General features: G+C 46.9%; 1 protein-coding gene across 5 annotated transcripts; it reads right to left on the bottom strand.

Annotated features, from left to right (window-relative positions):
• Positions 1 to 503: 503 nt before the first annotated feature.
• On the bottom strand, positions 504 to 26,969 carry DAO (D-amino acid oxidase). Of its 5 annotated transcripts, none has more exons than XM_073313534.2 (11): positions 26,820 to 26,969; positions 16,621 to 16,830; positions 15,062 to 15,176; positions 14,588 to 14,664; positions 13,888 to 13,953; positions 9,991 to 10,045; positions 9,108 to 9,212; positions 8,404 to 8,486; positions 6,476 to 6,593; positions 5,064 to 5,162; positions 504 to 2,961 (listed from the first exon to the last, which is right to left on the bottom strand). In XM_073313534.2, exons 2-11 carry the CDS (start codon positions 16,812 to 16,814, stop codon positions 2,830 to 2,832), a joined length of 1,044 nt encoding a protein of 347 aa, XP_073169635.1. In that variant the 5' UTR covers positions 16,815 to 16,830; positions 26,820 to 26,969; the 3' UTR covers positions 504 to 2,829. The 5 variants fall into 5 exon arrangements, with proteins under 5 accessions (XP_073169635.1, XP_073169633.1, XP_078705101.1 ...); XM_073313532.2 differs by lacking the exon at positions 26,820 to 26,969 and adding an exon at positions 18,667 to 18,777; XM_078848975.1 differs by lacking the exon at positions 26,820 to 26,969 and adding an exon at positions 18,615 to 18,636.
• Between the last annotated feature and the right edge of the window lie 676 nt (positions 26,970 to 27,645).

The following is a 27,645-nucleotide window of genomic DNA, read 5'->3' as shown; positions in this document are numbered from 1 at the left end:
CCCTGCTTATGTGCCTCAACCCTGAAGTAGGAAGGAAAATCTCCAGTTCTGTTCATCCTGGGAATCTCTGTTGAGACTGTTAGCAGAGCCTAGAGCTTACCTATAGCTTGTATACACTGAAATGAACAAATTATCTCAATTACACAGGGTTCCCAACAGTGCCAGCTGTGATTGTGTTTTTAATGGTCACTTGCCCACTAGCAATGAGATTTAGCCAACTAGGTAATTTCACGTTATACAGTTTCAGAACCTTCTGTTTGTCCAGGCCCTAGAATTGTGGCAATTCATCAAATGTTAGTTACAAATTGATAGAGCTAAAATACTGGAAACATGTAATGAAGATCTGGAGTGTTTCTGTTAAATTAGCACTTCAGACCTTGTCAATCCCATCACTAACAGGAGAAGTATCATGCATGGGCACATTTAGATCTAACCTTTAGCAGGCACAAATATTAGAATCTGGCCTTTAAGCTGTTAGACTGCAAATAGAATCACACACCTAATCAGCTCTGTTAATATTTTTTAATAGCCAACTTAGGAGCACATTTGTCATCTCAAGCAATGAAGAGTAATAGCTCCCATGTGCTTTAAGCTCTGATGAACCCAACATTTATTTAGGGCTATATGATGATTTGTTATTGCAGATTTACACTGATGTAATCTTCTGAAGTCAACTGAGTTGTTACAGAATTACACCAGTCTGAGGAAGAGCAGAATCTGGTCCTTAATATCTCATATTGACACTAAGCGAAATTGAGTAGATGACTATTTCATTTGGTGGTTTCTGTTGAAGTGCCATCACAAATCATTAGGATTCACATTAACCAGTTTCATTTTTTTTTAACTCTCTTGATCTTACCCTTTTGATTGTGATTGACAGTCAGTTGAGTTGGGCACCTAAAGTCCATTTGTGCCTTTGAAAATCTCTCCCCTATGAATTATAGCTCACAACCACCCTGTACTGTACAAAATGGGGCACTTGAGACAAGTAAAATGACTTGTCCAGAGGGATGGAGGGAGTTAGTGTCAGAGCTGAAGTTCCTAGCTCCCAGGCCTATGTTCAGACCTCCTCCCTCTCCAAAGGGAGTGCTCCATCAAAGGCATCTTTTATTACATCCAGCTGCTCTCTACCACCTGGGATGTGTGACTCTGTCATGCATAGGCCTTTAAAAGAGGCAGAGAAAGAGAAAGGAGGCAGAGCTGTAGACACATGCCTTTCAAACGTTCTGGTGCCTCTGCCTTAAAGCAACCAGCCCTGCATTTGTCAAGTGGCACAAGCCTAACCGGCATCCTGAACAAGCTGTGTTGCGTGGGATGGGAGCTGGTGGCTCTCAGATTTTTTACTGTTAAGTTAAAGGAGGTAAACGGTGACCCACGAGACCCTGGTCCACACTGTGAAGATGTATATGAAAAATGAAACCCAATGGGCTAGGCTTGGCAGTATGCAGCCTGACAGCATTACAGTGAGAAGAGCCCCACACCCCTAATGGGGTTACCCATTACCATGGCAACCACTGGGAATAGTCTTGAAGATGGGAAGGGCCCCATATTTGTAGACAAGGCAGCAGACCTGGGTTCTGAGGGGACTTCGTGCTGTGATTCTGAATGCTGGACACAGCCTTCTTGGGGAGTGCTCTCCTTTGAGCACTCTCTGGTCTTTTGAGTTGGGGGCATGTTCTCTTGACCACTAAGAGACCAAAAGGTACCTTTCCTGCTTCTTATGCTTCCTGATCTGGACCCTGACCAGACCAAACTGAGGGAGGAGAGACCAGGCCAGAGCAAGCCAACTCATTGCACAACACCTTGCTGATGACAGCCCTAGTTCCTGCACAGGATATACCCCACCCCAAGGCCTTGTAACTTCCTGGCAGCCCATATGCAATTTGTACAGCAGGTGCAAGCTAACAAGAGTCAGACCTTTTCACAAGCTAATGTTTCCAGCGATGTACCAAGGTGAAAGGAAATGAGAGACTGAAGTGCCAACGTCTATTTTAGATGCAGGTGCAGCTATTCTGCCTATCGTCTCTGCTATATGTAGAATTTGGCAAACACAGCCTGAGTTCCCTTAGGATGTTCCCTTTGGTGCTGTATAAATTATGTGAAAACCCCGTCTTTGGGAACATGTCTAGCAGTAGAATGTGTACAATAGCCAAACGCTTTAGCCCCAACTTCAATGTAAGAAAAACTTCTCTGCCTTCAGCTTGTATCTTAGACCCGCTGCTACTTTCGCAGGAGTTCAAGAGCCTCTTTCTATTAAGGAGCTTTTTTCCCTTGGGCAAGGCTTACAAATCTAACTGTGTGCTGGCTGGCTGAACAGCAAGCTAAGACCTCAACTGACATTGGATCAGCTTCCGGTCCTGTCCAGCAATGCTACACATCTCAGAGATGAACTGCAGGCCAGCGAAGAGTTAACTGAACTCCGTCTGCCCTTTGGAGACCGACCTAGCAGCGTCTGGGTGCTTCACTAGAGACCATTTACAATAACACAGTATTTATGTGTATTTCCATGATGTAGTTATATGAGAACAGAGCAAGGATGAGCCAGCCACCTGGCAAACAATAGCAACAGGGAGTTAATTGGTAACAATCCGAAACCTGTACCCTAGAGACCCGTCTTGGAGCTGCTGAGGGCATCAAACAGCAAACATGCATCACTGAGTTATTTCTTTTTGCCTTTGTCCGTGACGTCTGAGCTACTGGTGCTATTGTAGGACGGGTGATTCCTGCGCACAACCCAGTTTCTCCCCATCCACCCTCCAGTATTGCTGTGGGCTATCACAGATTTGCCATGGAAGAAATGTGGCTGATCATTAGAGTATTTCTGTTAAATCAAAGGTGGGACTGTGGTGGTCGGGCCAGCTTCTTTTCTTCTAGAATCCTTCCGAAGATCCTGGCAGCTTCCATGGCACATCCCCAGTGGATGGTGAGTCCGAAACCACCATGGCCATAGTTGTGTATCACCTAAAAGAGACGGAAATGTGGATGTGGAAAAGCCCTGGCAACTAAACACTTGGGTTCAGATGCCACAGTGTAACCCTGCAAAACAGTGACCTGTCCAAGAGGAGTCAAATCAGCAGTTATAGTTTTGAGGCCAAGAGAGCTTCACAGCAGGAGGACGACAGCACATGACAGGGTCTGGACTGCATCAGTATGCACCAGAATTGGATACTAGGTAAAAGCACATCTCGGTTAGTTGTTTTTCTCTTTCTCCTGTCATCACCTGAAAGTGATTAAGCCCCCAAGTGCTGCAAGCTGGCCCTATGGCCTAGCGCAGGGATGCCTTTGTGTAGCTGAGAGCTACTGTGGCAGCTTGCCAGGAGCCTGGGGGCTGTACCCAATTTACATAAAATGGAGCAGCTTGCAGCTGCCCTTGTTTTTACTCTGGAGAGATGTCCCGCATAGGTGAGAGCCCAGCCTCACCCCAGGGCCTGCATCTACCATAGAGCCCTCATGTCAGAATCACCTTCCTGACTACAACCGCTCTTTAAATCTGGAAGCCTTGGGATGCATAGTGAATTCACTCATTGCAAGTTCCCTCCCTCCCCATGTATTGGGCCAGCATCTGGTTTTGGGCAGGGGAACAACTGATCTTTGAGTGGTTCACAACATGTAGCTCTGGTTTCAGTTTTATTCAGCAATCTCCTGGTTGAAGTCACAATAGCCTTGGCCACAGACAACTGGAGCCTGATCCAAAGCCTACTGAAGACGAGAGAGTCCTATTGAGGGCTCTGGATCAGGTCCTTACCAGCTACCTTCAGTGCAGCTCTTCACCAGTTAGAATCACAACAGCAGCCACGGCACTTACAGTCATGTTCCTGCAAGTACAAACTGTGATACCCAACTTCTTATTTGTGCCTGCCAAGGTAAATTACTTTGTTTCAGCAGGAGAATGACTCAGGGTCAGGATCGATAGCCAAACGTCTGTCTTCTATCAAGATGATGTAGAGAGGATGTGATGATAAAAGAACAGAGAGATCTATAAATTAATTTTAATACTGCACTGCTTTGCGCCATGCTAAGGGTCTCAATTAATATGCTGGTTTCTTTCCAAGAATCCTAACTTGGAATAATCTCCAGCTAAATTGAATATATTTTAATCAAATTTAATTACATTTCACAGTTGCCGTCTCTATTAGAACTTTAATCTCTTCTGCAGAGCTTTACACACATACACACCCAATCAAATCACAGAGTCCTAATACAGACCTACCAACGAAAATTAAAATGAAATCACTGAGGAGTGATTGGGGCATAAACAAAATGGGGCTGCACAGAGGGCCCTAAGAACAGATGGCACATATAAACTTGGATTCCTAGAGCTCCTTTATCACGAGATGCAGATAAGCAGGTACATTTCAAGGGATGTTATCCTGGTGAACTTTTAACACACAGGCCAAATTTTAGAAACTAGAGTGCCCAAAATTAGACACCTAACTCCACATTTAGGCACTTAAAGTGGTATGATTTCAGAGGTGCTAAGTAACTACAACTCTCATTCATTTATTTTTACAATTCTGTGCCACATTTCGAGTAAACTGGGTCCCTGTCCACTCAGCCACTAGATGTGTTTTAAACTGGGAATCACTGGAAGAAATCTGAAGGTGGCCAATAATTCTTACAACAGACGTTTCATGGCATTTAAGTTGGTAATATGGATAATGATCCTTGAGACCCTGAGCAGCTGGGTTAGGGTCAGATTTTTATGACGGGAGACATAAGGTCCACATGCAAAAATGCCACAGGCTTTGAGCTCCAATTTTGTAAAATCAGCCCCTGAGTATACACACCCACTTTCAGCATTAAGGGACTAGATTCAACACAAAAATATAAACAACCCTGCATGTTTTAAAGCGGAGCTGACCTCTGTAGTCTGCATGAAAACAAAGCAATGTGAGTGGAATGTTGATGCTTCATTACCATCATCAGAATGAAAGCTGCTAAATTAGTTTTGCACTAACTGGTTATTCTGTAGAGGAGCTGCATGATTGATCTGACAAAAGATATTGCTTCAAGTGCCATTACTCAGGACTCCAGCGGATTTCTATGTACAGAATACTGTGTACCTCTGATTTTAAAGGTCCATGACGAACTGCCTCCCTCTCCAACCGAACTGTGTCACGCACAGGGCGGAAGCCACTCCATTCATCCACAATCTTTGCCTTCTGGAGATGATAACATGTCACTGGTTTTAGCAGTTAAATGTCAGTAACACAACTGCATTAAACAACCAATTGGAGTGAGGAATTTTGTGGACTCTTGTCCACTGGGAACAGAACTGAATCTTACCTGCTAACTCAGTGCACGTAGTCCAGCCAAGGGCCATCAGACAGGAATAACTTTTGATCAGGACCAGTCTTGGCTACCTGAGAGCCAGTTTCACAGACGCAAAAGGCTCTTGGTTCTGTTACCAATTGTGTGAGCCAGCCAGTGCCCTGAGCTGTTTTTCATGCTGTCCCAAGGTAATTTGGCAGCATTACTGTGAGTCGATGCAAACTGCCACATCTAAACTTCAGACTTTCCTTAACACAGCACCGCAAAGGGGCATGGGGGATTGAAACACAGCCATCATCGTGTAATATCAGAGATGGGCCTTGCATATCAGTTTAAGTCTGTGAAGTGCTTCAGAGCTCTGTGATGAAAGGGGCCTGTAGCAGGGCATATTACCCCTTTAAGGGCCAGACAGGAGCCGATAGCCAAGACAGCCTGGGTCCAATCAAGGAGCAACCTGTCCTGCCTCTGGGGCTGGGCTATATAAACAGGAAAAGGAAGCTGAGCAATTAGAGAGCAGAAGCCATGCAGGCTGCTATGGGTAGCATGTCCCAGATCACTGGGCTGACCAGAGCCTTAAAGTCTTTGGGTTTTGACCATATGTTTGGTTGCTCTGACTCAAGGCTCTGCAGAAAGGGCCTTATGAACAGGGTTAAGCTACTCCCCAGAGCTGATGCTTAAGGGAAAGGAAGAAAGCCTGCATGCCTCCTAGAGCACTAAGAGAACCAAGATCTCCACCTACTAGAGTTGATTTGGAAGCCTTCTTAAAGGGGACATATTTTTTTGTTAGCTTGGTTTTGGCCTCCTGCTTCTCAGATCCTGTACAATCCCATATACGTGTATAATATTATGATATGCCCTCATGCAATATCAGACACTGACCCAGGGTCTCCACAGTACTATGACACTGTACTGATGAGTTTGAAAGTAAGATGGCCAGTACTTTATAAGGGGAGATCACCTGAACAAATCCATTCAGTCCATCCAGTTTGCTGAAGCTGGATCTCTGATAATTTGCATTACTGAGATAACAATTATACTGAGAGGTTCATCTTCAAAACACTTTCCCAGGGGATTCAGCTTAGCCATGGGGGGAAGTTCTCCTTGGCCCATTGTCTAATACTTACATTATCCCCATATGCCACAACACACAAATCAGCTTTCTAAGGCAACAGCTGTTCTATCAGCATTGGACGATATAACGTACCTGGAGACTTGGGAGCAACCTACAGCAATTTTCCCAAATTGTTTTGTGATCCTGGGGGCTGTTCTCTTTGTTCCAGTTTCCCAGCTGAAATGTCCCTCCCAGGGTCACAAGCTTGCTCCTGGAACAAGGGCAGAGGGAAAGGGTTTACAGTGAGGGCTCAGCAGTGGCCTGGTACCACAGACAAGGATGCCATCCATATTACTAGCAACTGCCCTGCTCAGCTTCTACAGCTGGTGCAAGGGAAACCAGACTGTCCACACTAGGACCAGATACTGAGGACGGTTTAACACAAATGGTTAGTCAGACCTAGTTCTCCTCCAGAATCCCTTCGTCAGTATGATAGCACTTAGTCCCAGGTACTCTCAGAAACAGAGGCACTGTTCTTTCGCGACTGTGTAAACTGTGTCCCCTCCCTGGAACCTGCACCTGCCGTTCAGAGCTCCACAGTTTGCAGTTACTCTTAGTTTTTAAACCTTTGCTGTTTCCCTTGGAACCCTGCCTTGTCCCCCAGCTATCATGGCTGAGAGCTGAAATAAACCCACTAGAAGGAATTACATCTGCAGCTGATGATAAGACACCCCTTGGAACACTTTTCTTGGGAGCCACAATTGTTCAAAGTTCATATTTACACAGAGGTTTTATGGCTAATCTTGAAATATTAGAGCAAAAGAAAGGGCCCAGAAATGTAACATTCAGATTACAGCTAAGAAAGCTCTCCTCTCCCAGAGTGGAGCCAGGTCTCTGTTTTCCAGCAGAAGTGGAGACCATGCAACAAGCATGTGTTTGTTTATCCTGAGGCTTAGTTCTCTCCGTGCGTGCAGCTTCCAGACTCATGAAATTAGCTTCCAAATCCACATGAACACTCCGCTTCCGGAGCCACTTAGGAAGTGCAAGTTACATGCACAAAACTAAGATTTTAGATGTATAATGAGGCCAACGCCTGCCAGTCACTGAATTCAGCACCTTGGCTGAGTGGCGACTGCAGGATCAGGCGAAGATTTCAGAACTTCACACTGATGTGGAGACGATGACACAAGCGGGGTTTGTCCCAAGGGCTCATTTCTGCTCCTGCTGGTAGTGAACAGGGAAGCCAGTTACGTAAGCTAAGCAAATCTCTGCCAGTGGTGGAGACCCTTAATCATAGAACAAATGGCCAAAGCTGCAATTTAAATGTTGCGAAGTAGACTGGTGTGGAATGGACGACATTTCTCTCATTGTAGTTGGAATGCAAAATTCTAGGGAAGTCAATTTATTAACCAGTTAAAGGCCCAAACCTGCTCCCACTGAAGTCAGGGGAATGCTGCCAATCCTGCCCTTGATGTTAATGGGTATGTGACTGCTCGAAGCGCTGTACAGAAAACGAGGACCCAGAGCATAAGTGTTGAATGGAGTGTGGAAAAAGAACAGGCTCCACACAAAAGTGCCTGGGCTTCAATGGGAGGTGGGCGTGCTCAGCACCTCTCAGGATCTGGCAGAATTCTGCTGAAGTAAGGACTATGGACGGCAGGGTTTGCCTATTGGCAAAGAGCTGTGCAGGTGCAATGAATGCTTCTTGGTGTCCCCAGCTCCTACCAGCCCAGGAAGCTCCAGAGCCAAACCTGAACCTTGCTAGACCGAGGGGAGTTTAACTGTGAACTTGTGCAAGCAGCCCTCTAAGTCAGTGCAGACACTGGGAATTGCCTTGCTTTTTCCATGCATGCCCACTGCTCTCCTCCCACACACCTAATAAAAGGAACATCAGGCAGGGTACAAATCTAAGCCCTGGTTTAATATTTAAAGTGTTCTTCTCAGAGGCTTGCTCTTGCAGGATTTCTGCATTATAGATGTCAGTGGGGAGCCATTTTAGAGTCTTTGTTCTATAAGCAACGTTGGTAGAAACATTACTGATACCTGATGGATCCCAGGACAGTCTGTTAACTGTTACTTACCCAGGTATAATGTATGGTGAGTTATAGATTCCAGATTCATGATCATGAGTCAGGACAAAATGCTTCACCCAAGGGGCCAGGACCTAAGAGATGAAGAAAACAGAGCAATATAGATCCACAGATATTGGAATTGAACATCTAGGGATTTCTTTGCCCAGGTGGATGGAAAATTGAACAGGCCAAAGAAAGTCAACCCCTGGCCCAGACACACAAAAGGAAGAAATGTTCACTCATCAGTAAACACCAGGAGCAGGGGTCCTGCCACGCAATTTCTTTTGTTACATTTATATTATATTTACGCCACGTCATCAGCATTTCTTATAATGCAGCGTTAAGACAGAGGGGCAGATGGATGGTAGGTAGGTGGGAAGATGAGTACAAGTGCTTCCCACCTCATATTACTGTGTTTTTTCAGAATAATAATAATAATAACTCTTCAAGACTTTGGCCAAGGATTTCACAGCATGTTACATATATGAACAACTGAGCCTTAAATCCACCACCCACACATTACAGTTGGGGAAAGAGGTTTAGGGACCAGCCCTTGGTGGCATTTGAGTCCACAGCAGAACCAGGACTCTTAGTCCTGTGCTTTGGCCACCAGACCACACACATTCATACATCCCATGAGCTGGGCCTCGTGAGTCCAATCATCCAGCAAAAGAAACAAAATCTGGCACCCGCCCCCCCAGTACCATCCTCACCTTTATGATTTGTCCTCGGCCTGGCATTAACCCTGGGTCTGGTTGCAGTTCCCCTGCATGGACCCCGGTACAGTTTATTATAACATCCACGCCCTTGGCAACCATCTAACAAGGGAGAGATGCACAGCCATGAGCAGGACACGCAATCTGGGGAGGCAGAGGAACTCATAGACCCACTTGGGGAGCACCTACCATTGGTTCTGCAGTTCTCTTCCAGGTGGCAAAGCCAAGCCAAGCACCTGAACTGCTACCCTCAGCTAGTAATGAATGCGCTAGTCCATAAAGCAGAGAGGACAAATCCGGCACTCAGATCCTCAGGCACAGCTCTCACTGAAATCCCATGTGTGCACATGAGGTCGGGATCTGTCAAAGCCTCCCCTGAAGGGGAGACCGGGATGGCTATGGTAACTGAATTCCTATCCACAGGTAAAGGGATAAGGAGATTCCAGCACAGCCAGAGCACTCGGCTCATTTGATATTCTCCTGCGTGCTGTGCCAGCCCCTCCTTGCAATGCACATAGCACAGCCCAATGATCGAAGGGAGTAGGGTCTGCCTGAAAGAGGCTCCCGCTCAGGGATAGTTAAGACTGCTTCTCTACCCTGACTGCTGCATTCTAGTGAAGGCAAGTACTTCCCCACAGCATCTTGGAGCGCCTGGCAGATTACACGCCAGATAGAACTGTTGCCTCCCCAACAGCTGTGGGAACCATGGTTGCTGTTAATAAGGCATTCATGCAGTGTGGTGTCTCCCCTGCCCTGCCCCTGCACAAGGCAAATGCTCTTCCTCTCCTCCCGCCACAACTCAGGAGTCTCGGACTTGTCTTTCTAAATGTCCAGCCAGCCCTTCCCCGGCAGATTGTCTCCAATTAAATTCCAGGCCAACCTCCTGGAAGGATTCAATCTTCTTATGAAAAAACTTGACTCCTCTCTGCTGTAACCTGTAAGAACAAAGTTCATTTGTTAATGACAACTAACAGCAACAGAACAATTCAAACCAGCCACCAGGGAAGGGTTATTACTCTTCACGTACTACCATATACCCCAGTCTTTCTCAATGGCTCTTAAATGGTCTCCAGTCATTACCTCATTTCTTTAATGCACTGGGATACCACTAATTGACAATCATACTAATCATGCTAAACCATACAGCATATTCCAGACTTTCACATGTATTGTAAATGGCTCATTCATTACACATTTTAAAACAAACAAAACCCTTTTCTGCAACGATGCACCATTTGCAATCTTGCATTGTTAACTTACTCCATTTTATTTCTTTTCATATACAAAATACAAAGTTAAATCCTAGTAAGGAAAATAGAAAGGAGCATAAACTCTGGCAAATGAAATGTAAAAATATAATTAGGAAGGCCAAAAAAGAATTTGAAGAACAGCTAGCCAAAGACTCAAAAAGTAATAGCAAAAAAATATTTAAGTACATCAGCAGCAGGAAGCCTACTAAACAACTGGACAATCAAGGTGCTAAAGGAGCACTCAAGGATGATAAGGCCATTGCAGGGAAACTAAATGAATTCTTTGCATCCGTCTTCACGGTTGAGGATATGAGGGAGATTCCCAAACCTGAGCCATTCTTTTTAGGTGACGAATCCGAGGAACTGTCCCAGATTGAGGTGTCATTAGAGGAGGTTTTGGAACAAATTGATAAACTAAACAGCAATAAGTATTCACCCAAGAGTTCTGAAGGAACTCAAATGTGAAATTGCAGGACTACTAACTGTCATCTGTAACCTATCATTTAAAGCAGCTTCCGTACCAAATGCCTGGAGGATAGCTAATGTGATGCCAATTTTTAAAAAGGGCTCCAGAGGTGACCCCAGCAATTACAGGCTGGCAAGCCTAACTTCAATACTGGGCAAACTGGTTGAAATGATAGTAAAGAACAAAATTGTCAGACACATAGATGAACATAATTTGTTAGGGAATAGTCAACATGGTTTTTGTAAAGGGAAGTCATGCTTCACCAATCTACTAGACTTCTTTGAGGGGGTCAACAAGCATGTGGACAAGGTGGATCCAGTGGATGTAGTGTATTTAGATTTTCAGAAAGTCTTTGACAAGGACCCTCACCAAAGGCTCTTAAGCAAAGTAAGCTGTCATGGGATAAGAGGGAAGGTTCTCTCATGGATTGGTAACCAGTTAAAAGATAGGAAACAAAAGGTAGGAATAAATGGTCAGTTTTCAGAATGGAGAGAGGTAAATAGTGGTGTCCCTGAGGGGTCTGTACTGAGTCCAGTCCTATTTAACATATTCATAAATGGTCTGGAAAAAGGGGTAAACAGTGAGGTGGCAAAATCTGAAGATGATACAAAAAAGTACTCAAGATAGTTAAGTCCCAGGCAGACTGGGAAGAGCTACAAAAGGAGCTCTCAAAATTGGGTGACTGGGCAACAAAACGGCAGATGAAATTCAATATTGATAAAAGAAAAATAATGCACATTGGGGAAAAATAATCCCAACTATACATATAAAATGATGGGGTCTAAATTAGCTGTTACCACTCAAGATAGTTCTTGGAGTCACTGTGGATCGTTCTCTGAAAACATCCAATCAATGTGCAGTGGCAGTCAAAAAAGCGAACAAGATGTTGGGAATGATTAGAAAAGGGCTAGTTAAAAAGACAGAAAATATCAGATTGCCTCTATATAAGTCCATGGCACGCCCACATCTTGAATACTGCGTATAGATCATAGAATCATAGAATAACAGGGTTGGAAGGGACCTCAGGAGGTCATCTAGTCCAACCCCCTGCTCAAAGCAGGACCAATCCCCAATTAAATCATCCCAGCCAGGGCTTTGTCAAGCCTGACCTTAAAAACTTCTAAGGAAGGAGATTCTACCACCTCCCTAGGTAACGCATTCCAGTGTTTCACCACCCTCCTAGTGAAAATTTTTTTCCTAATATCCAACCTAAACCTCCCCCACTGCAACTTGAGACCATTACTCCTTGTCCTGTCCTCTTCTACCACTGAGAATAGTCTAGAACCATCCTCTCTGGAACCACTTCTCAGGCAGTTGAAAGCAGCTATCAAATCCCCCCTCATTCTTCTCTTCTGCAGACTAAACAATCCCAGTTCCCTCAGCCTCTCCTCATAAGTCATGTGTTCCAGACCCCTAATCATTTTTGTTGCCCTTCGCTGGACTCTCTCCAATTTATCCACATCCTTCTTGTAGTGTGGGGCCCAAAACTGGACACAGTACTCCAGATGAGGCCTCACCAATGTCGAATAGAGGGGGATGATCACATCTCTCGATCTGCTCGCTATGCCCCTACTTATACATCCCAAAATACCATTGGCCTTCTTGGCAACAAGGGCACACTGCTGACTCATATCCAGCTTCTCGTCCACTGTCACCCCTAGGTCCTTTTCCGCAGAACTGCTGCCTAGCCATTCGGTCCCTAGTCTGTAGCGGTGCATTGGGTTCTTCTGTCCTAAGTGCAGGACCCTGCACTTATCCTTGTTGAACCTCATCAGATTTCTTTTGGCCCAATCCTCCAATTTGTCTAGGTCCCTCTGTATCCTATCCCTGCCCTCCAGCGTATCTACCACTCCTCCTAGTTTAGTATCATCTGCAAATTTGCAGAGGGTGCAATCCACACCATCCTCCAGATCATTTATGAAAATATTGAACAAAACCGGCCCCAGGACTGACCCCTGGGGCACTCCACTTGACACCGGCTGCCAAGTAGACATGGAGCCATTGATCACTACCCGTTGAGCCCGACAATCTAGCCAACTTTCTACCCACCTTATAGTGCATTCATCCAGCCCATACTTCTTTAACTTGCTGACAAGAATACTGTGGGAGACCGTGTCAAAAGCTTTGCTAAAGTCAAGAAACAACACATCCACTGCTTTCCCTTCATCCACAGAACCAGTAATCTCATCATAGATTATATCTCATCATAGCTCACTTCATCGGATGCACTCAAATAAATTGGTTAGTCTCTAAGGTGCCACAAGTACTCCTTTTCTTTTTGCGAATACAGACTAACACGGCTGCTACTCTGAAACCTTCCCTTTATATTTATGACACCGCTCTTATGTTCTTATGACCTTTAAGAAAGCTCCATTAAAAGAACATTGTGAAAGCTGCAAAGTTAAGCACTTCAAAGTTAAGAAATGCCAGAATTAAGGTTCCCGATGCAACCTTAATTCAGCCCCCCCAGAAGCTGCATTATGATATAGTCTTTAATTTCATGATCACATACTATTTTCTTAATTTTTTTAAGGAACAAACTGGAAAAAAGAAAAGAAAAAGAAGTTGATCATTTGGACCCTAATATGTATGCATTTTTTAAACATAGGCAAAGCAACATGTTTTTCCCTAATTTCATCCTTAGAAATGGCTGAACTGTTTTTGCTAAAATGTTCCCAAAATATTCAGCCTGAGGCAGACACCCCAGCATGGAAAATTTCATCCCAAACAATTAAAGTCGGGCAAAGTTACAAGCAACTGTAACAAGGTCTTATAATGAACAGTGTCAGCCAACATTAACCATTGGCAGTACTACCATCTAAAATACATCCAGCAACTTCGGGTTAAAGGAGAATCTTGAATAATATTTGGTGTTTTTCCCCCTTTTGTCTGAATGAAAATGGAATTTTCAAAATTATTTATAAGTAGGCTGATGGGTGAACTGAGTAAAGAAAGCTGTTTTTTATTCACCCTTAAATCTACAGATTACTGCACACGTCTGAAAATGGGGGCATAATCCACTCATAGCAGAACAGAAGAAAGATAATAGGCTGGCACTCACCTCTTGGTCAGCCAAGGCAAATAGCTCTTGCCCTCTAAGATTAGTGCTGTGTTAAACCAACCATAGCTGAAACCAGAGGAAGAGAAAAATGGACGTGCAACGTCACGTGATCTCGTCTTATTGGCACAGAATTTGCTTTCACGTCTACTCTTTTTAGGGCATCTCCTGAAATATTTTTAGCAGAGGAAGGAGCTGAAAAACTCCACATGTCCCTCTCCTGTCTTATCTGAGTTGATTCCACCTTCTTATTTATGGAAAAGAGCTACAGCTCCATAATAACTCAATAATGCTTCGCACTTACCTATTAACATCCACTTGAACCCGTTCACAGAATCATAGAATATCAGGGGTGGAAGGGACCTCAGGAGGTATCTAGTGCAACCCTCTGCTCAAAGCAGGACCAACCCCAACTAAATCATGCCAGCCACGGCTCTGTCACTTTAATCCTCATGAAATCCCTGGGAGATAGGTAATATGACTATCCTCGGGGCGGGAAGTGATGCATGGAAAAATTAAGTCACATAGTGGGACAGTAGTAAAGGCAGGAATGGAACCCAGGAGTCCTGGGTCTTGGTCACCTGTTTTTTGCTCTAGATCATGCTGCTTCTCACTGTCTTTATGTCTAGTACACTATACCTATTGTATGGTGCAGTGCATGGGATTCCTGGAGGTGTAGGTATATTTATGCATTGTATAATACCTGTAACCAGGGAAGAGTTCAAGCTCTTTTGGTGTCAGATTCCTAAATCCCAGGACAATGTCCTTCCAAGGTGGATTCTGCAGAGGGGAAAATGTTCCAGGCTCGTTAACGTTATTTAATCACTATAACACATTCCTAGAGTCCATGTAGCTGAACATGGGAAGGATGACATGGGACACCAGCGCATGGCTCAGTCCAGAGGAATGGAGGGCCAGACCCTCTGCTGGTGGAAACTGTCATTGCTCCATTGAAGTCAACAGAGCTACTTCGGTTTACACCAGATGATGGCTAGCCCGGCATTTACATTTACATATCACTGGAGAACCAGCAAGTGCACAGTCCAGACAAACTGGTGACAAGATGAACTGTCAGCTGATCTGGTAAAGCTGTATACACCAGTAAACAAAAACCACAGGTTTGCCCCGCAAGACTTGAGCCATTGACCCTTGGTCCCTTTCGTCTCTATCTGCTTACCGGAACTGGCTGTGTGAAGAGATTGTAGCCAGAAAGTAGGAAGAGTCCCATTTCCTCTGCTTCCAGTGAGTTCAGGTGTCCACACAGGTAATCAAATGTCTCTTTGTTCCAGAGCCTAAAATATAATATCACACAGATTTATCTTTCAGAAGGCATCCTAATAACATACCAGCTTCAGTGCGTGTACCGGCACTCCCTTCCTCCCAGGTCCCTTCGACTGATGGCAGTCTACTCACCTGAGTAGGGGTTGCAGGGCTAGACCATCACACCTTTAATATGGATTTACAGTTCCAGAGTCATCATTAAATCATAGCAGAGGGAGAGAGAAATGAAGAGGCCCAGCCAGGGGGATGGGAGGTGGGGAAGAGATGAACTCCTCTGGGATTGTAAATGAGCAAGGAGGCAGGTGGTGGGAGCTGCAGAGAGGCAAGCTCTCGCCTACGGCTGGTGAGGTTAGGTGAAGGGGCAGGGAAGAGGCTGGTGCTAGCCAAATGCAGGAAGAGAGGCAGGAGGCAGACAAGGTCCCTGAAGGTGGCAGAGGCAAGTCCACAAAAGGCTTTATTAAAACAACTGGCAAGCTGACCCCAACTCCTGGTGGAGTTTAGGAGCCATTGAGTCAGACTGGAGGGCGGGGGAGATGCCTCCTGTATATGGAGCAGCAGCATCCTGCCTGGGCTGGAGTCTGGAGAGCTGGGGCTAGGGGAGGCTATTGGGACTCCAGACAAAGGAAGTTCTGCTCCATCGATGCCCTGACCTCAATTTGAGTAACTAACTGCTGTGGGATTGTCTGTCTGCAACGTGCCCCCTTTCAGAGCTCATGTCTGAGCTCTGGAGCACTTTTGTTCATGAGGCAGAGCGCTGGCGGAAGGTGGGATTTCTATTTTCAGCTCCTCCAGGCAAATTTCTTGCAGGGGACTGCCATCAGTGCAGTGGCAATGATGAGGCACGTGGCCTTGTTTACACTAGGGATCTGCACTGATGCAGCTAAGCTGCGGGCTGAAACCCCAGCGCAAGCAAGGCCTTAGAAACTTTCCGGAGACTGGTTTCACACTTAGTTTGCCAGCCCCTCCCAATCAGTGAAGAGCTGGCAGAATGTAGAGGAGCTAGGTTTCCTTCCAACCGTTGATCAGGTTTGTACCAAGCGTGTCCCACATTGTGTGGGGGCATATCAGATTCTCAACAGCACCGTGCCAGGAGAGAGCACCTGCAGAAGGCAGAGCTGATGATCTTGATTACACAGCAGTGCTTTCGTCAGGGCCACTCAATAGCCATCAAGCTGAATAGCAAGGAGATGAAATGAATGACCCTCCAGGCAGACTGGACCCAACTGATTACGAGATCTGGAAGCGACCCAGAACATATTTGCCTTTAAAAGCATTTCAGCCTGAGCGGACAGTGGTTTGCAAATGATGAGGGGAATTGATTTGGGATGTAATAATTATACAATTGCCATCACTAGGGCACCTGAACACACTGGTCAGTATCACCCACATCCTTGCTTGCCAGGCACTGACAGAACAACATTACAACCGTATGAGAGCCAAAGCCGCCTCTCTTACGTTTCTTGAGCGTTTCTCTTATCGTCCAGGTAGGGCTGCCAGAGCCCTGCTGCTCCATCGCTGGTGGTGAGCGGCGTATACTGGTCAGCGTAGACCTCAATTTCCAGGGGTTGGACAACCGAGTGATACTGATCGTAGATGCACAAGGCTGTGGATAGCCCGATCACCCCCGCCCCGATCACCACTACGTGCATGGCAGCCAGGTCCCTCCTGCAGGGGCAAGACAAATTAAACCAAACCCCTAAGACTGTGCCCAGGAAGGAAATAAAGTCAGAGTGCCGGGGAGCTGCTTGAATGGGCCTGGTGCATCCCCGAGAAGGCCTGCCCCTACAAGGCTGTCCTGAAAGTCCTCTGATGACAATGGGACAGAGCCAGTCTGCAAGGGCAACAGGCCCAGCAGCAAAGGGGCTAAGCCACATCTCAGTGTTTATATTTAACCCCATTTCTCCAACAGTAAAAGCAGCTGCTGACTCACCTCTCTGGCCCAAGGGAGGAGGAGTGCACCACAGACTTGGTAAGGGAGCGTCGTGGAAGCTTTTCCCACTCTTAGCCTTGCAGGACTTGTGTAGACTGGATCGCATCCTCAGCTATCCCCACCCCTAGCTAGGTTGCTACACCAGGCTGATGAGCCCGAGCACATTATTCCTGAGACACTGCCCGGAGTCAACACACTTTGCTTCTCTTTTAAAAGCTATTTGCGACCACCCTGGCCATTGCAATTCTGAAGCAGAATGGGCATTTGGCGAGCTCCTTTACATCTCAATACCCAGGATGCTCGCTCTTCCAGCTCCCATGGCATTGCTGGCTCGGACCTCTGGCAGTAGGCAGAGACTTGGGCACACAGGCATCTCTTTCCTCAGAGGGGAAGAACCGGGGGCTGGTGCTTTCTGGGCCAGCGTGTCGCACTCACCACGTCCCACTTGAAGGCTTCAGCCTGCTTTACAAACCCAGCAATTCCTCCAGCCACTCAAGCTAGCATCTAACAAGAGAACTCTCTGTGCTCTGGAATGGCTCAACCCACCTCCCGCGCCTGTGTTCTCTAAACTCTGCTCCCGCCTGCCAGCACTCTTGGCACCCCAACGGCTGGGCTCTGAATCTTTGTCCTAGCACAGCAGAGTCTTTTGTAGAAAGACACCCTGGAAACGGCCGACATTTACCCAGCAAAACCAACGCCAGAAACAACAAATGGAAGAAAGGTTTTATTGTACTGGCTTTGCAAACTTCCCCACTCAGCTCTGCAAATGTACCTGCAGCCTGATCTGCGTATCCCAACACTGGGGAAGCCCCCAGAGCTACACTGATACCCTGTAGCTCAGAACTACAGCCTCAGAAAGGCAGGATCAAACCAGTCATTCCTAAAATTTGTGCCTCTTCCCCTGTATAAGCCTTGAGCCTCACCCATCCCTTAAAATGCTGCATTGATGACAGCTCAGGGATCAAAGGGTTAAAGTGCATGGCTTTCAATTCACTGTTGACTGGCACAATGTTCCTCTGCTTCTCATGGCCAACATGCAGCTGCAGCTCTTCCCATGGGCTTACCAGAGCAGCTGTTGCTGCTAAATGCATCCTGGCCAACAAACCCCTCTCTGGGGTCCTGTCTGGCTAGCTCCCTTAGCAGCTGCTGCTCCCCAACCTGGTACTAGTGAGCATTCCAGCACAGGTGTGTGAGCAGGTAAGTGCTCAGGTGTGCTTGTGCGGATCTTTGCCTGCACACACACCTGAGAGCTCCGCTTCACCCTTTTGAAGATCGGCCTCATATTTTTAAAATAAATGTTAATTTACTCTGTTACCAACCCACATTCCTAGAACTCCCTTAGCACGCATGGAGAATTAAACTCTTGCATAGAGTCCTGCTCCTTCCATTACTGTGACTAATGATCTGATCAGATAACAGAAATTACAGTCAGAAAAGGCCTATGTGCCCTGCCCAGACCCGTCCCCAGAGCCAGGACAGACTGCCCCGACTGTGCAAATTGAACAGACGGCTTTCTCACCAGTTCTCCAGCTGGTCAATAAACCAAAGACAAACACATTCCCCAGACTAACCTGCAGAGTGACAAGTCCCCAAGAACGTTCCTAGACCCTCCGCACAGAGCCTTCTGCACACAAGCTGTTTATCGCTAAGCACGAACTGTACAGTCTGAAGGTCATTCACCAGCGGCAGAAAGAGCAGCATCAGCAACTCGCTCTTCCTAACAGCTGGGCAGTAGGTCAAAGTCTCCCAGACAAAGTGACACTGGGCAGGGAGATGGCGTTTCACAGTCCTGGTGGACTCACTCTGCCCAGAGAGCATGACTGGGATCTTCCCCAGCGCAGGGCAGAGCTCCACCCTCATTACTGCCATTGAGCTGCCTTGCCTGAAATTAGGGAAGGAAATGGAGTGACAGGGCCTCCCAGGACTCCTGAAAGGGGTGATCACTGCCACTGGTCACCATGGAAATTTTTCGTTCCTCTGACCCCAGAGAAAGGGAGAGGTGACTAGTGGGTAGAAGCAGAGGAATGGGAGTCAGGACTCTTGCGTTCTCTTCCTGGTTCGGCCATAGGCTTCCTGCAAGACCCTGGGTGTGTCATTTACCTTCCATGCCTCAGTTTCCCCTTCTGTAAATGGGAATAACTCTTCCCTGCCTCACACGGGGGCTGTGTTTACAAAGTGTTCTGGGATCCCAGCTGGAACAGGGAATGCCCTGTAGCGGCATCCCAAGCGTTAGTAGCTGAAGGAGCTCTCACACCACTGGGGTCTTTGTGCCTGGCTGTCCCCTGGCAATAGGCTGACAGCCCTGCAGATGGTTTACTCCATCTCCATCCCTCCTATTCATAGCTGTGCCTGGAGCTGGAATAACTCTCCTATGCAGCAGTGACTTCTTTACCTCAGGGAAGCAGCTGGGAGTATTTACTTAGCCATGGACCTCCACTGTGCGGAGCAGACCCCTCCTCCTAACACATCCGCTTCCCATGAAAGAGCCAGGACCCCTCAGCTTCTAGGGCAATGGTTCTCAACCTATTTACCATTGTGGGCTGCATATATGTGGCTCTCCATGTGTTATGTGGGCTGCATCCACACTGCATGGCCCTGATGATGTCACATGGGCCACAGCTGTGTACTGATTGGGCTGCAAGCAGCCCATGGCCTGAGAAACGCTGTTCTAGAGTTTGTGCAGCCTGGAAAGCTACACTCATCTGCATATTCAAATCCATCCTGTTTAACCTCTAGACACCTACAGATATAGTAAAATCTGCCCTAAGCAACCACACAAAGCAACCAAACAAGACAATTGCCTAGTAAGAGTGAGTCCTTATGTAACAGTCAAAGAAAATTGTCCTGGAAATCTTGGGGAGATTTCCAAGTGGCTTCTAACAACAGGAAGTTGCCTATAGGAAAGGGATCAACCCTTAGGGCTGGTGACACATATTTATGGCATTTGTATATTTCTGTGGGTTTATCCTATCCAAAAGGTCATGTGAACAGCCACCAGTAGTAATGTGAGCTGGGCAAACAGCAGAAGCATATTGTGTTTACAGAAGGCCATGCTACAAGCTAATCCCTTGTGTAGCCAGTTTCTAGCAGTCCTGGCGTGAACTCTGGATTACAGCAGATGGGACAATCTTACCTTAGAGTGGCTGTACTGCTATCTATGTTTCCCATGTAATACTTTAAAGAAGGGAAGCTCTGTTGCAGTGAGGCTCATTCCCCAGTGTAATAATACCCCAAAAGGCCTCCACATCTCTTTCTAGAAACTGGTGAGATAGAATCACCAGTTCTCCACGCAGATTTGAAATGGTGCGGAAAAGTGCCTCTTTGACTTCTAGAGCATGTTTCATCTAAGGATCTCAATGCTTTAAAAATGTCAGTTAATTAGCTAACCCTTGTGAGATAGGTTAGCATTAGCACTCCCATTTTATAAATGGGGAAACCCCAAGGCACAGAGATTTGCACCTGAGATCAGACAGTGAGTCAGTAGCAGTGTGGGAATAGAACCCAGGAGCTCTGACTCCTGGTCCCCTGCTCTAAGTGACAGACACACTCTTTCTCAATCCTCCTCTAGCTGGAGAAACCCATAATTTCATCCCCTGCCTCAAAGACAGGTTTCTTTGAGATTGTGTCTCTGTGTAGATACCCATAATGTTGAAGAATGAGGGAAGCATACAGTGCATGGGCAGGATGGTTACAGACCAAATTTTTGGTGAGTATTCCAGGAGCTGTCAGTAGCTTTTTAAAAATAAGTACAGAGGAAACAGAAATGTGGACTGTTCTCCTAAGTAATGAAACTTAACATATGTATATGGACTTCTGGGCCAAGGATTTCACTCTGAGTGGGTGGATGAATTTTTTTTTCTCAACGCAAGGGGCTGATCATTTATTTATTGGCTAATGTACAAAGAAGCCATCTCGCAAAAGTATCTGGGATGCTGTGCACAAACTAAAATGAAATCAAGATTGGCTTGGGGCCCGGAGGAATCCACCTCCAAACAATGTGAACAAAGGAAAGAATCCAAGAAAGGACAGAGGTGATTAAAAGAAAAGGTGCAAGGGGGTCAGAGGCAGCTGGCAGGAACAGAAAGGCCTTGCACTTCGCAAGGAAGGAGGCATGCAGCCATGTGTATATGCTCAGTCAGAGGGAATGACAGAGAGAGAGTCAAACCTCCAAGCTTCTATGTCTTGATCCCCGTGCAGCCATTGATGCTGTTGACGATCAGGTGCTGTTGTTCCTTGTGGGCCCTGGCGCAGCACTGATGGGGCCAGCCGTGCCTGACAAATGTTCCTGTCTACCAAGAGCCTCCATGTGGAGTGACACAGAGGTCCCTGCTGTCTGCCCTTCTCTCCAGCATCCACATGAGACAGCTAGTGGGTACTCCGCGATCTAGAGCATGCTGACAACACAGCTCTATGCACCTCCTCCGTTGTTATACCAATAAAATAAAAACCAGCAGGATCTTATTAAAGGGGAAAAGGCAAAATGCCACATTTATTGTGAATACAGAAAGAATCATAGTAAGCAGTTAGTTATAGCTATAACATTCCATTCAATTTCATATTTATTCACACATTCATTCATACACACACAGGTTCTACAAGGTTGTTATCATAGTTACCAGCCTTAGAGTTGCTCATGCCAAGCCACTGGCCAGGTGGCCTGGACATGAGGAGGGAGCAGGGCCTTGTCAGATGCTCATCGGATGCTCCTGGAAGTTGGTTTGCAGAATCAGACCCCAAAGTTCTCACTTTCTAGAGTCCATTTTTATAGGAATTTCTTCCTATGCCAGTCTATGGGAATTGCTTCATCATACTGTTGCTGAATCAATCAGCAGATACCACATTCCTGACAGCTCTGTGCTGCCAGATGTTATCTTGTTCTTTGGTTCTCCCATCCTTGAGGCTGTTGGGTGGATTCCAGTCTGCCCTCTGGGGGTCCTCTGGTTATTTCCACTTGACGCCTTCTTCAGCCGATGGACACTGGATTCTTAGGCTGGCACCTCCCTGAACATTCAGTTATTATCCACACCAAGCATCCATCCACATACATCCTCTATCTCTATTTTAATCACAATTGTTAATAAAGCGAGATGAATACAACAAAAGGGCGGGGAGTCTCTGGGTGCTGTTTCTGTTGTTACAGAGTATTGCTTTGAGTCTCTCTCTGTGTGAGTAGTTGTTGTTACAAAGAATTGCTTTGAGAACAGACTCTGTCTTAGAATGTACTAACACAATTAGCAGCTTGCACGTTTCACACATGGAGGGAGAGAAACAGTACCAAAAACCAAGAGACCTCTTAATTAGTAATACCCTGGAATTTAAACTATGGGGAATCAAACTCATTTGTGATTTTAATACAGAACTTCTTTAATATGATCCAACACCGTGAGTGCACCCCTGCCATCACCCAGGAGCACCAGTTGGCATATGGATGGATGACAAACATTTGGTACAGGTTTGATCCAGGGAAGTCAGAACTGATGATGGAGGCAGGGAAACACTAGGAGGAACTGAGGACACTCTCCAGCTCCCAATCATCCAGGCAGGACAGAGCCTTGGGGCCATGCTTAGGGTCCTCACTGCGCCTGGACGCATAGCCCACACCAGTGCTGAGGGGTGTTCTCCACCAGCTGCAGCTGCCCGAAGGCAGGGAAGCACCTAGCTGCTGCCTTTGCTCATTGCTTAGGTATCTTAGATATGACATCAGACACACTGATCAGGGCCCTGAGACAAGAAGGCCTGATTTGTATGAACCCCTAAGCTTCAGATGCCTTGGAGAGATCTAGGGGGAGAGGCAGTTGCTCAAGAGCCTAAATTATTAAGGGCTTTCTATACAATCAGTAAAGCCTATTATACTAATTACCCTATTACTTGTCTGCCTCTTGCTTTTGGCACTGCTGACCCCTCACACTTTCTCCTGTCTGGCAATTAGACTTTTTCCTTGCATGGTGCCATGCCTTTGATGCTGTCAAAATGCTTTACAGACAAGATCTGTAAAGGCCCTAGACAAATTAGAGGATTGGGCCAAAAGAAATCTGATAAGGTTCAACAAGGACAAGTGCAGAATCCTGCACTTAGGACGGAAGAATCCCATGCACTGCTACAGACTAGGGGTCAAATGGCTAGGCAGCAGTTCTGCAGAAAAGGACCTAGTGGACGAGAAGCTGGATATGAGTCAACAGTGTGCCCTTGTTGCCAAGAAGGCCAATGGCATTTTGGGATGTATATGTAGGGGCATTGCCAGCAGATCGAGGGACGTGATCGTTCCCCTCTATTCGACATTGGTGAGGCCTCATCTGGAGTTCTGTGTCCAGTTTTGGGCCCCACACTACAAGAAGGATGTGGAAAAATTGGAAAGAGTCCAGCGGAGGGCAACAAAAATGATTAGGGGACTGGAACACATGACTTATGAGGAGAGGCTGAGGGAACTGGGATTGTTTAGTCTGCGGAAGAGAAGAATGAGGGGGGATTTGATAGCTGCTTTCAACTACCTGAAAGGGGGTTCCAGAGAGGATGGATCTAGACTGTTCTCAGTGGTAGCAGATGACAGAATGAGGAGTAATGGTCTCAAGTTGCAGTGGGGGAGGTTTAGGTTGGATATTAGGAAAAACTTTTTCACTAGGAGGGTGGTGAAACACTGGAATGCGTTACCTAGGGAGGTGGTGGAATCTCCTTCCTTAGATATTTTTAAGGTCAGGCTTGACAAATCCCTGTCTGGGATGATTTAGTTGGGGATTGGTCCTGCTTTGAGCAGGGGGTTGGACTAGATGACCTCCTGAGGTCCCTTCCAACCCTGATATTCTATGATTCTATGATCTAACTTGAACAGCAGCTGCACCCGTGGGGGGGGGGGGGGGGTGCGTGTCAGAATTATTACCCCCATTTCACAGATAGGGAGGCAGAGGCTCAGGGAGATGGAATGATCTGCCCCAGGTCACACGGTGAGTCAATAGCAGGGCTGGAAACAGAGACACCCCCTCCAAACTGCTAGACTGCACCCTCCTCCTGCCAGGTTGGGTCTTCAGTCAGGAAGGACTGCGCTGTGTAAAAGAAACCAGCATATGACAGTACTTGGCTAATGGCAGCTCCTGCTGCCACCACTTCTGCTCTGAGAACATGGGAAGCTTCTCCTTGACCGGATTATGTAGCTGTTTAAATATTTCATGCAACATCTTTGTAGCAATGCTCTGTTTGATCAGTTACCTCTGACTGCCCACCTAGCGCTCCAGAGGCAGCTGTGACTCAGGTCTCATTAGGAAAAGGCTAATAGTGACACATGTGAAAGGGAATAATTTTCATGCCTGTCTAACATGGTCAGATGCTTTAAAATACCTTCTGTACACTCGGTCTGTACGGATTGCAGGGTGCAAAATTTGCACACAAGAGTCCATCTCCTACAAAGCAGGGCAGTTCAGGGTCTGCTTGTTTCACTTTTATAAGCATCTGTGATTATTACTGCAGATCTGTATAACTATGACTATTAGCTGTAGGCAGACTGAGCTCTTACAAATTCATCCACTAATAATATAAATAATAACAACAAATAAAAACACCTCTCTCTTGTACAGTGCTTTTCATCCATAGCTCTCAAAGCACTCTACAAAGGAGGTCAGTAGCATTATCCCCATTTTACAGATAGGGAAATTGAGGCACAAAGAGTGGAAGTGACTTTCCCACGGTCGCTCAGCACAACAGCGACAGAGTTGGGAACTAAACACAGGTCTCCTAAGTCCCAGACCAGCACCCTATCCATTAGGACACACTGCCTCCCCATTAGTCTACACTGTTTAGTGAAAACAATGAGGAGTCCTTCCTTGTTGTTTTTGCTGTACAGACTAACATGGCTACCACTCTGAAACTGTTTAGTGAGTGGCTGATGCGAACGTACTTCAGCCTACAGGCTCCATTTGCCAGGGTTGTTATAATTCACTATCCATGCTATGTGCTGGTCGCCTGAGTCACATGGTATGGTTTGTGCTCCATTATTGGATGACTCCATGAAACGTTTCAAGATGGCGGTCAGGTGTTTCCAGAAAGGCACGTTCCCATGAGCATCTGTGACGCTTTCTCATTCCACAAACAAATTGCTCATGCAAATATTCACAGGAAATGAGTAAAAGGGGCCGTGAATACTGTCCAGATACATTCACAGGGCTTACCTGAATGAATGTTTGTGGGTGCTTTGGCACAGTATTTATCCAGCTCTAGCTAGCACCGGGAAGGTTTTCTTCCTGAAAAGGGCCCTCATTTGGAATTAGTGGCTCAAATTCAATCCTGGTTTAACAAAATCCCCTGAATCATAGGGAGTTGCATCTGTATCTATGGGCTCAATCCTGCAGTTCTTACTCAGGCCAAGCTCCTACCGAGGTCAGTGGGTGGGAGTATTGCCTGAATAAGTCCCATGTGTAGATCTTAAGTTGTGCCACTCCATGTTTGCCCTGTCCTTTCCTGAGAGAGAGGCCCCAGCCTCACCCTTTATGCTTATTCTAGAAATTGATTCACTCTTAAAAATAAATAAAACGCATATTGGTCCCACAGGCCTGTAGAACTGACCTGGTCCTGGTGCAGGACAGAAACCGTAACGAGTTACTGCGAGGGACAGAGTGAGAGTCTGGAACTAAAGCCAATGTAAAGGCAGAAAAACAAAGGGAGCGTCTCCAATGTTTACAGTATGCAGCACTGATTGTCAGGAGTGGTGAGGGCTACTCTCAAGAGAGCATAGCTAATATCCTTCCATCTGGACAGGAATTTGGTCCAGCTTAGTGGATTCTGAGAGTGAGGGCTTGTTTGCCAGTCCCTTTATTCTAGAAGGAAGGTCTCTCTGCAGGACACTCCCTGGAGGCCTGGGGCACACACAAAGAGGAGCCCCTTTGCCTTGTCTTTGCTGAGAGTCAGGGGAGCCAGCCCTCCTTTGTTCAGTGCTTCCACACAGTTAAGGGGAGTAGAACTGTTCAAACACTATTAGAGAGGACACATCAGTGAGGTACGTGTCTCCAAGACAGACAGATGTAATAGGCTCCCAGAGGGACTGCGAAACACTCTTTGGTCTAGTGTGATTTTAATAAATGCCCCTGGCCATAATTACTCCAGATGACAATCCTGAGTATTCACATTAGCAACAATGTAGAAGGAGAGATCTAATAAGCCACGCTCCCCTATTCCCCAAGTATCATTATTCTCCTCACTGACATGGAGCATCTTTATAAGACGAGACAGATTATGCCCATAAAATTGTAATTGACTTTTATCTCCTTAAAATTCCTTGGCTCTTTCATTTGTGAACTAACAAGCCTTCAGTGCCTTTGTTCTATACAAACGGAATCACAAGTATCCTCCCCCTCCCTTTCTGCCCCATTTGCTTCTACAATAAACCACAAGAGTGAACCCCTTGTTTGCACCCGTGCAATGGCACTGAAGGAGGTCAATAGAATGGGTAGGATTTGCTCCATTACTTGGGAGATTCTAATAATTCCCTTTGTTTTCACAGTCATGGTTGCATCCGATGAAGTGAGCTGTAGCTCACGAAAGCTTATGCTCAGATAAATTTGTTAGTCTGTAAGGTGCCACAAGTCCTCCTTTTCTTTTTGCGACGTTTCTGACAAGGAGCAGAGATGTAAAATGACCCACATTTCATTCACTGAAGAAATCCCCTGTAATTTATTTTGCAAACAACACCGTTAAAGAAATCAGTATTGCACTTGTCAATGAAAAGGATTCTAAGCAGTACCTGTTTTCTAGCACAGCCTCCAAGGGACAGACAGAAGGTTGCCAAGTGCCCGTCAGCTGAGCTGGATCCTCCCTCACCAGGTGTCACACAGGTCAACAGAACATGAGAAAACGGTTTTGATTTGCACTGAGAACAGTGCACCTGATGCTCCTCTCCTGTGCTCCAGTCACCCTCAGTGGGGATTAACGCCAGTGCAGTCCAGGCAGTCGCCCCAGTGACCAAACCAGACCCAACTCTGCTGCCAAGAGGCCCCCTCCTGTGCAGATATCCCCGCAGCCCTGCCAAGCTTCCTTTGCAGCTTCCCCCGCCCACACATACACCCCTGCCAGAACGCACTGCTCACCTGCTGCTGCCCCCCCTCCACCCCCAGCCTGCCCCCACCTCCCCTGCTGCCCCCTCCCCACCCTCAGCCTGAACCCCAGCCCCCCGCTGCCCCCACCCCTGCCTGCACCCCAGCCCGGTGCTGCCCCTTTCTACGTCCAGCCCCCCACCCTGCCCCCCACCTCCCCTGCTGCCCCCTCCCCACCCTCAGCCTGAACCCCAGCCCCCCGCTGCCCCCACCCCTGCCTGCACCCCAGCCCGGTGCTGCCCCTTTCTACGTCCAGCCCCCCACCTCCCCTGCTGCCCCCTTCCCGCCCTCAGCCTGCACCCCAGCCCCCCGCTGCCCCCTACCCCTGCCTGCACCCCAGCCCCCCGCTGCCCCCACCCCTGCCTGCACCCCAGCCCGGTGCTGCCCCTTTCTACGTCCAGCCCCCCACCCTGCCCCCCACCTCCCCTGCTGCCCCCTCCCCACCCTCAGCCTGAACCCCAGCCCCCCGCTGCCCCC

The sequence above is a fragment of the Lepidochelys kempii genome, chromosome 15, assembly GCF_965140285.1.
Source record: "Lepidochelys kempii isolate rLepKem1 chromosome 15, rLepKem1.hap1, whole genome shotgun sequence".
Taxonomy (NCBI): domain Eukaryota; kingdom Metazoa; phylum Chordata; order Testudines; family Cheloniidae; genus Lepidochelys; species Lepidochelys kempii.
The sequence above is the reverse complement of the archived record's forward strand: the minus strand, read 5'-3'. Positions and strand labels throughout refer to the sequence as shown.

Bases quoted from the DNA above. Each gene is read 5' to 3' on its own strand.
- DAO (XM_073313534.2), bottom strand. From the start codon at position 16,814: ATGCACGTAGTGGTGATCGGGGCGGGGGTGATCGGGCTATCCACAGCC. The intron at 8,487-9,107 runs GTGAGGATGGTA...TTCATCTCTTAG, and splicing joins GCCGAGGACAAATCATAAAG to GTCCTGGCCCCTTGGGTGAA. The intron at 5,163-6,475 runs GTACGTTATATC...TATCATCTCCAG, and splicing joins GGTTGCTCCCAAGTCTCCAG to AAGGCAAAGATTGTGGATGA.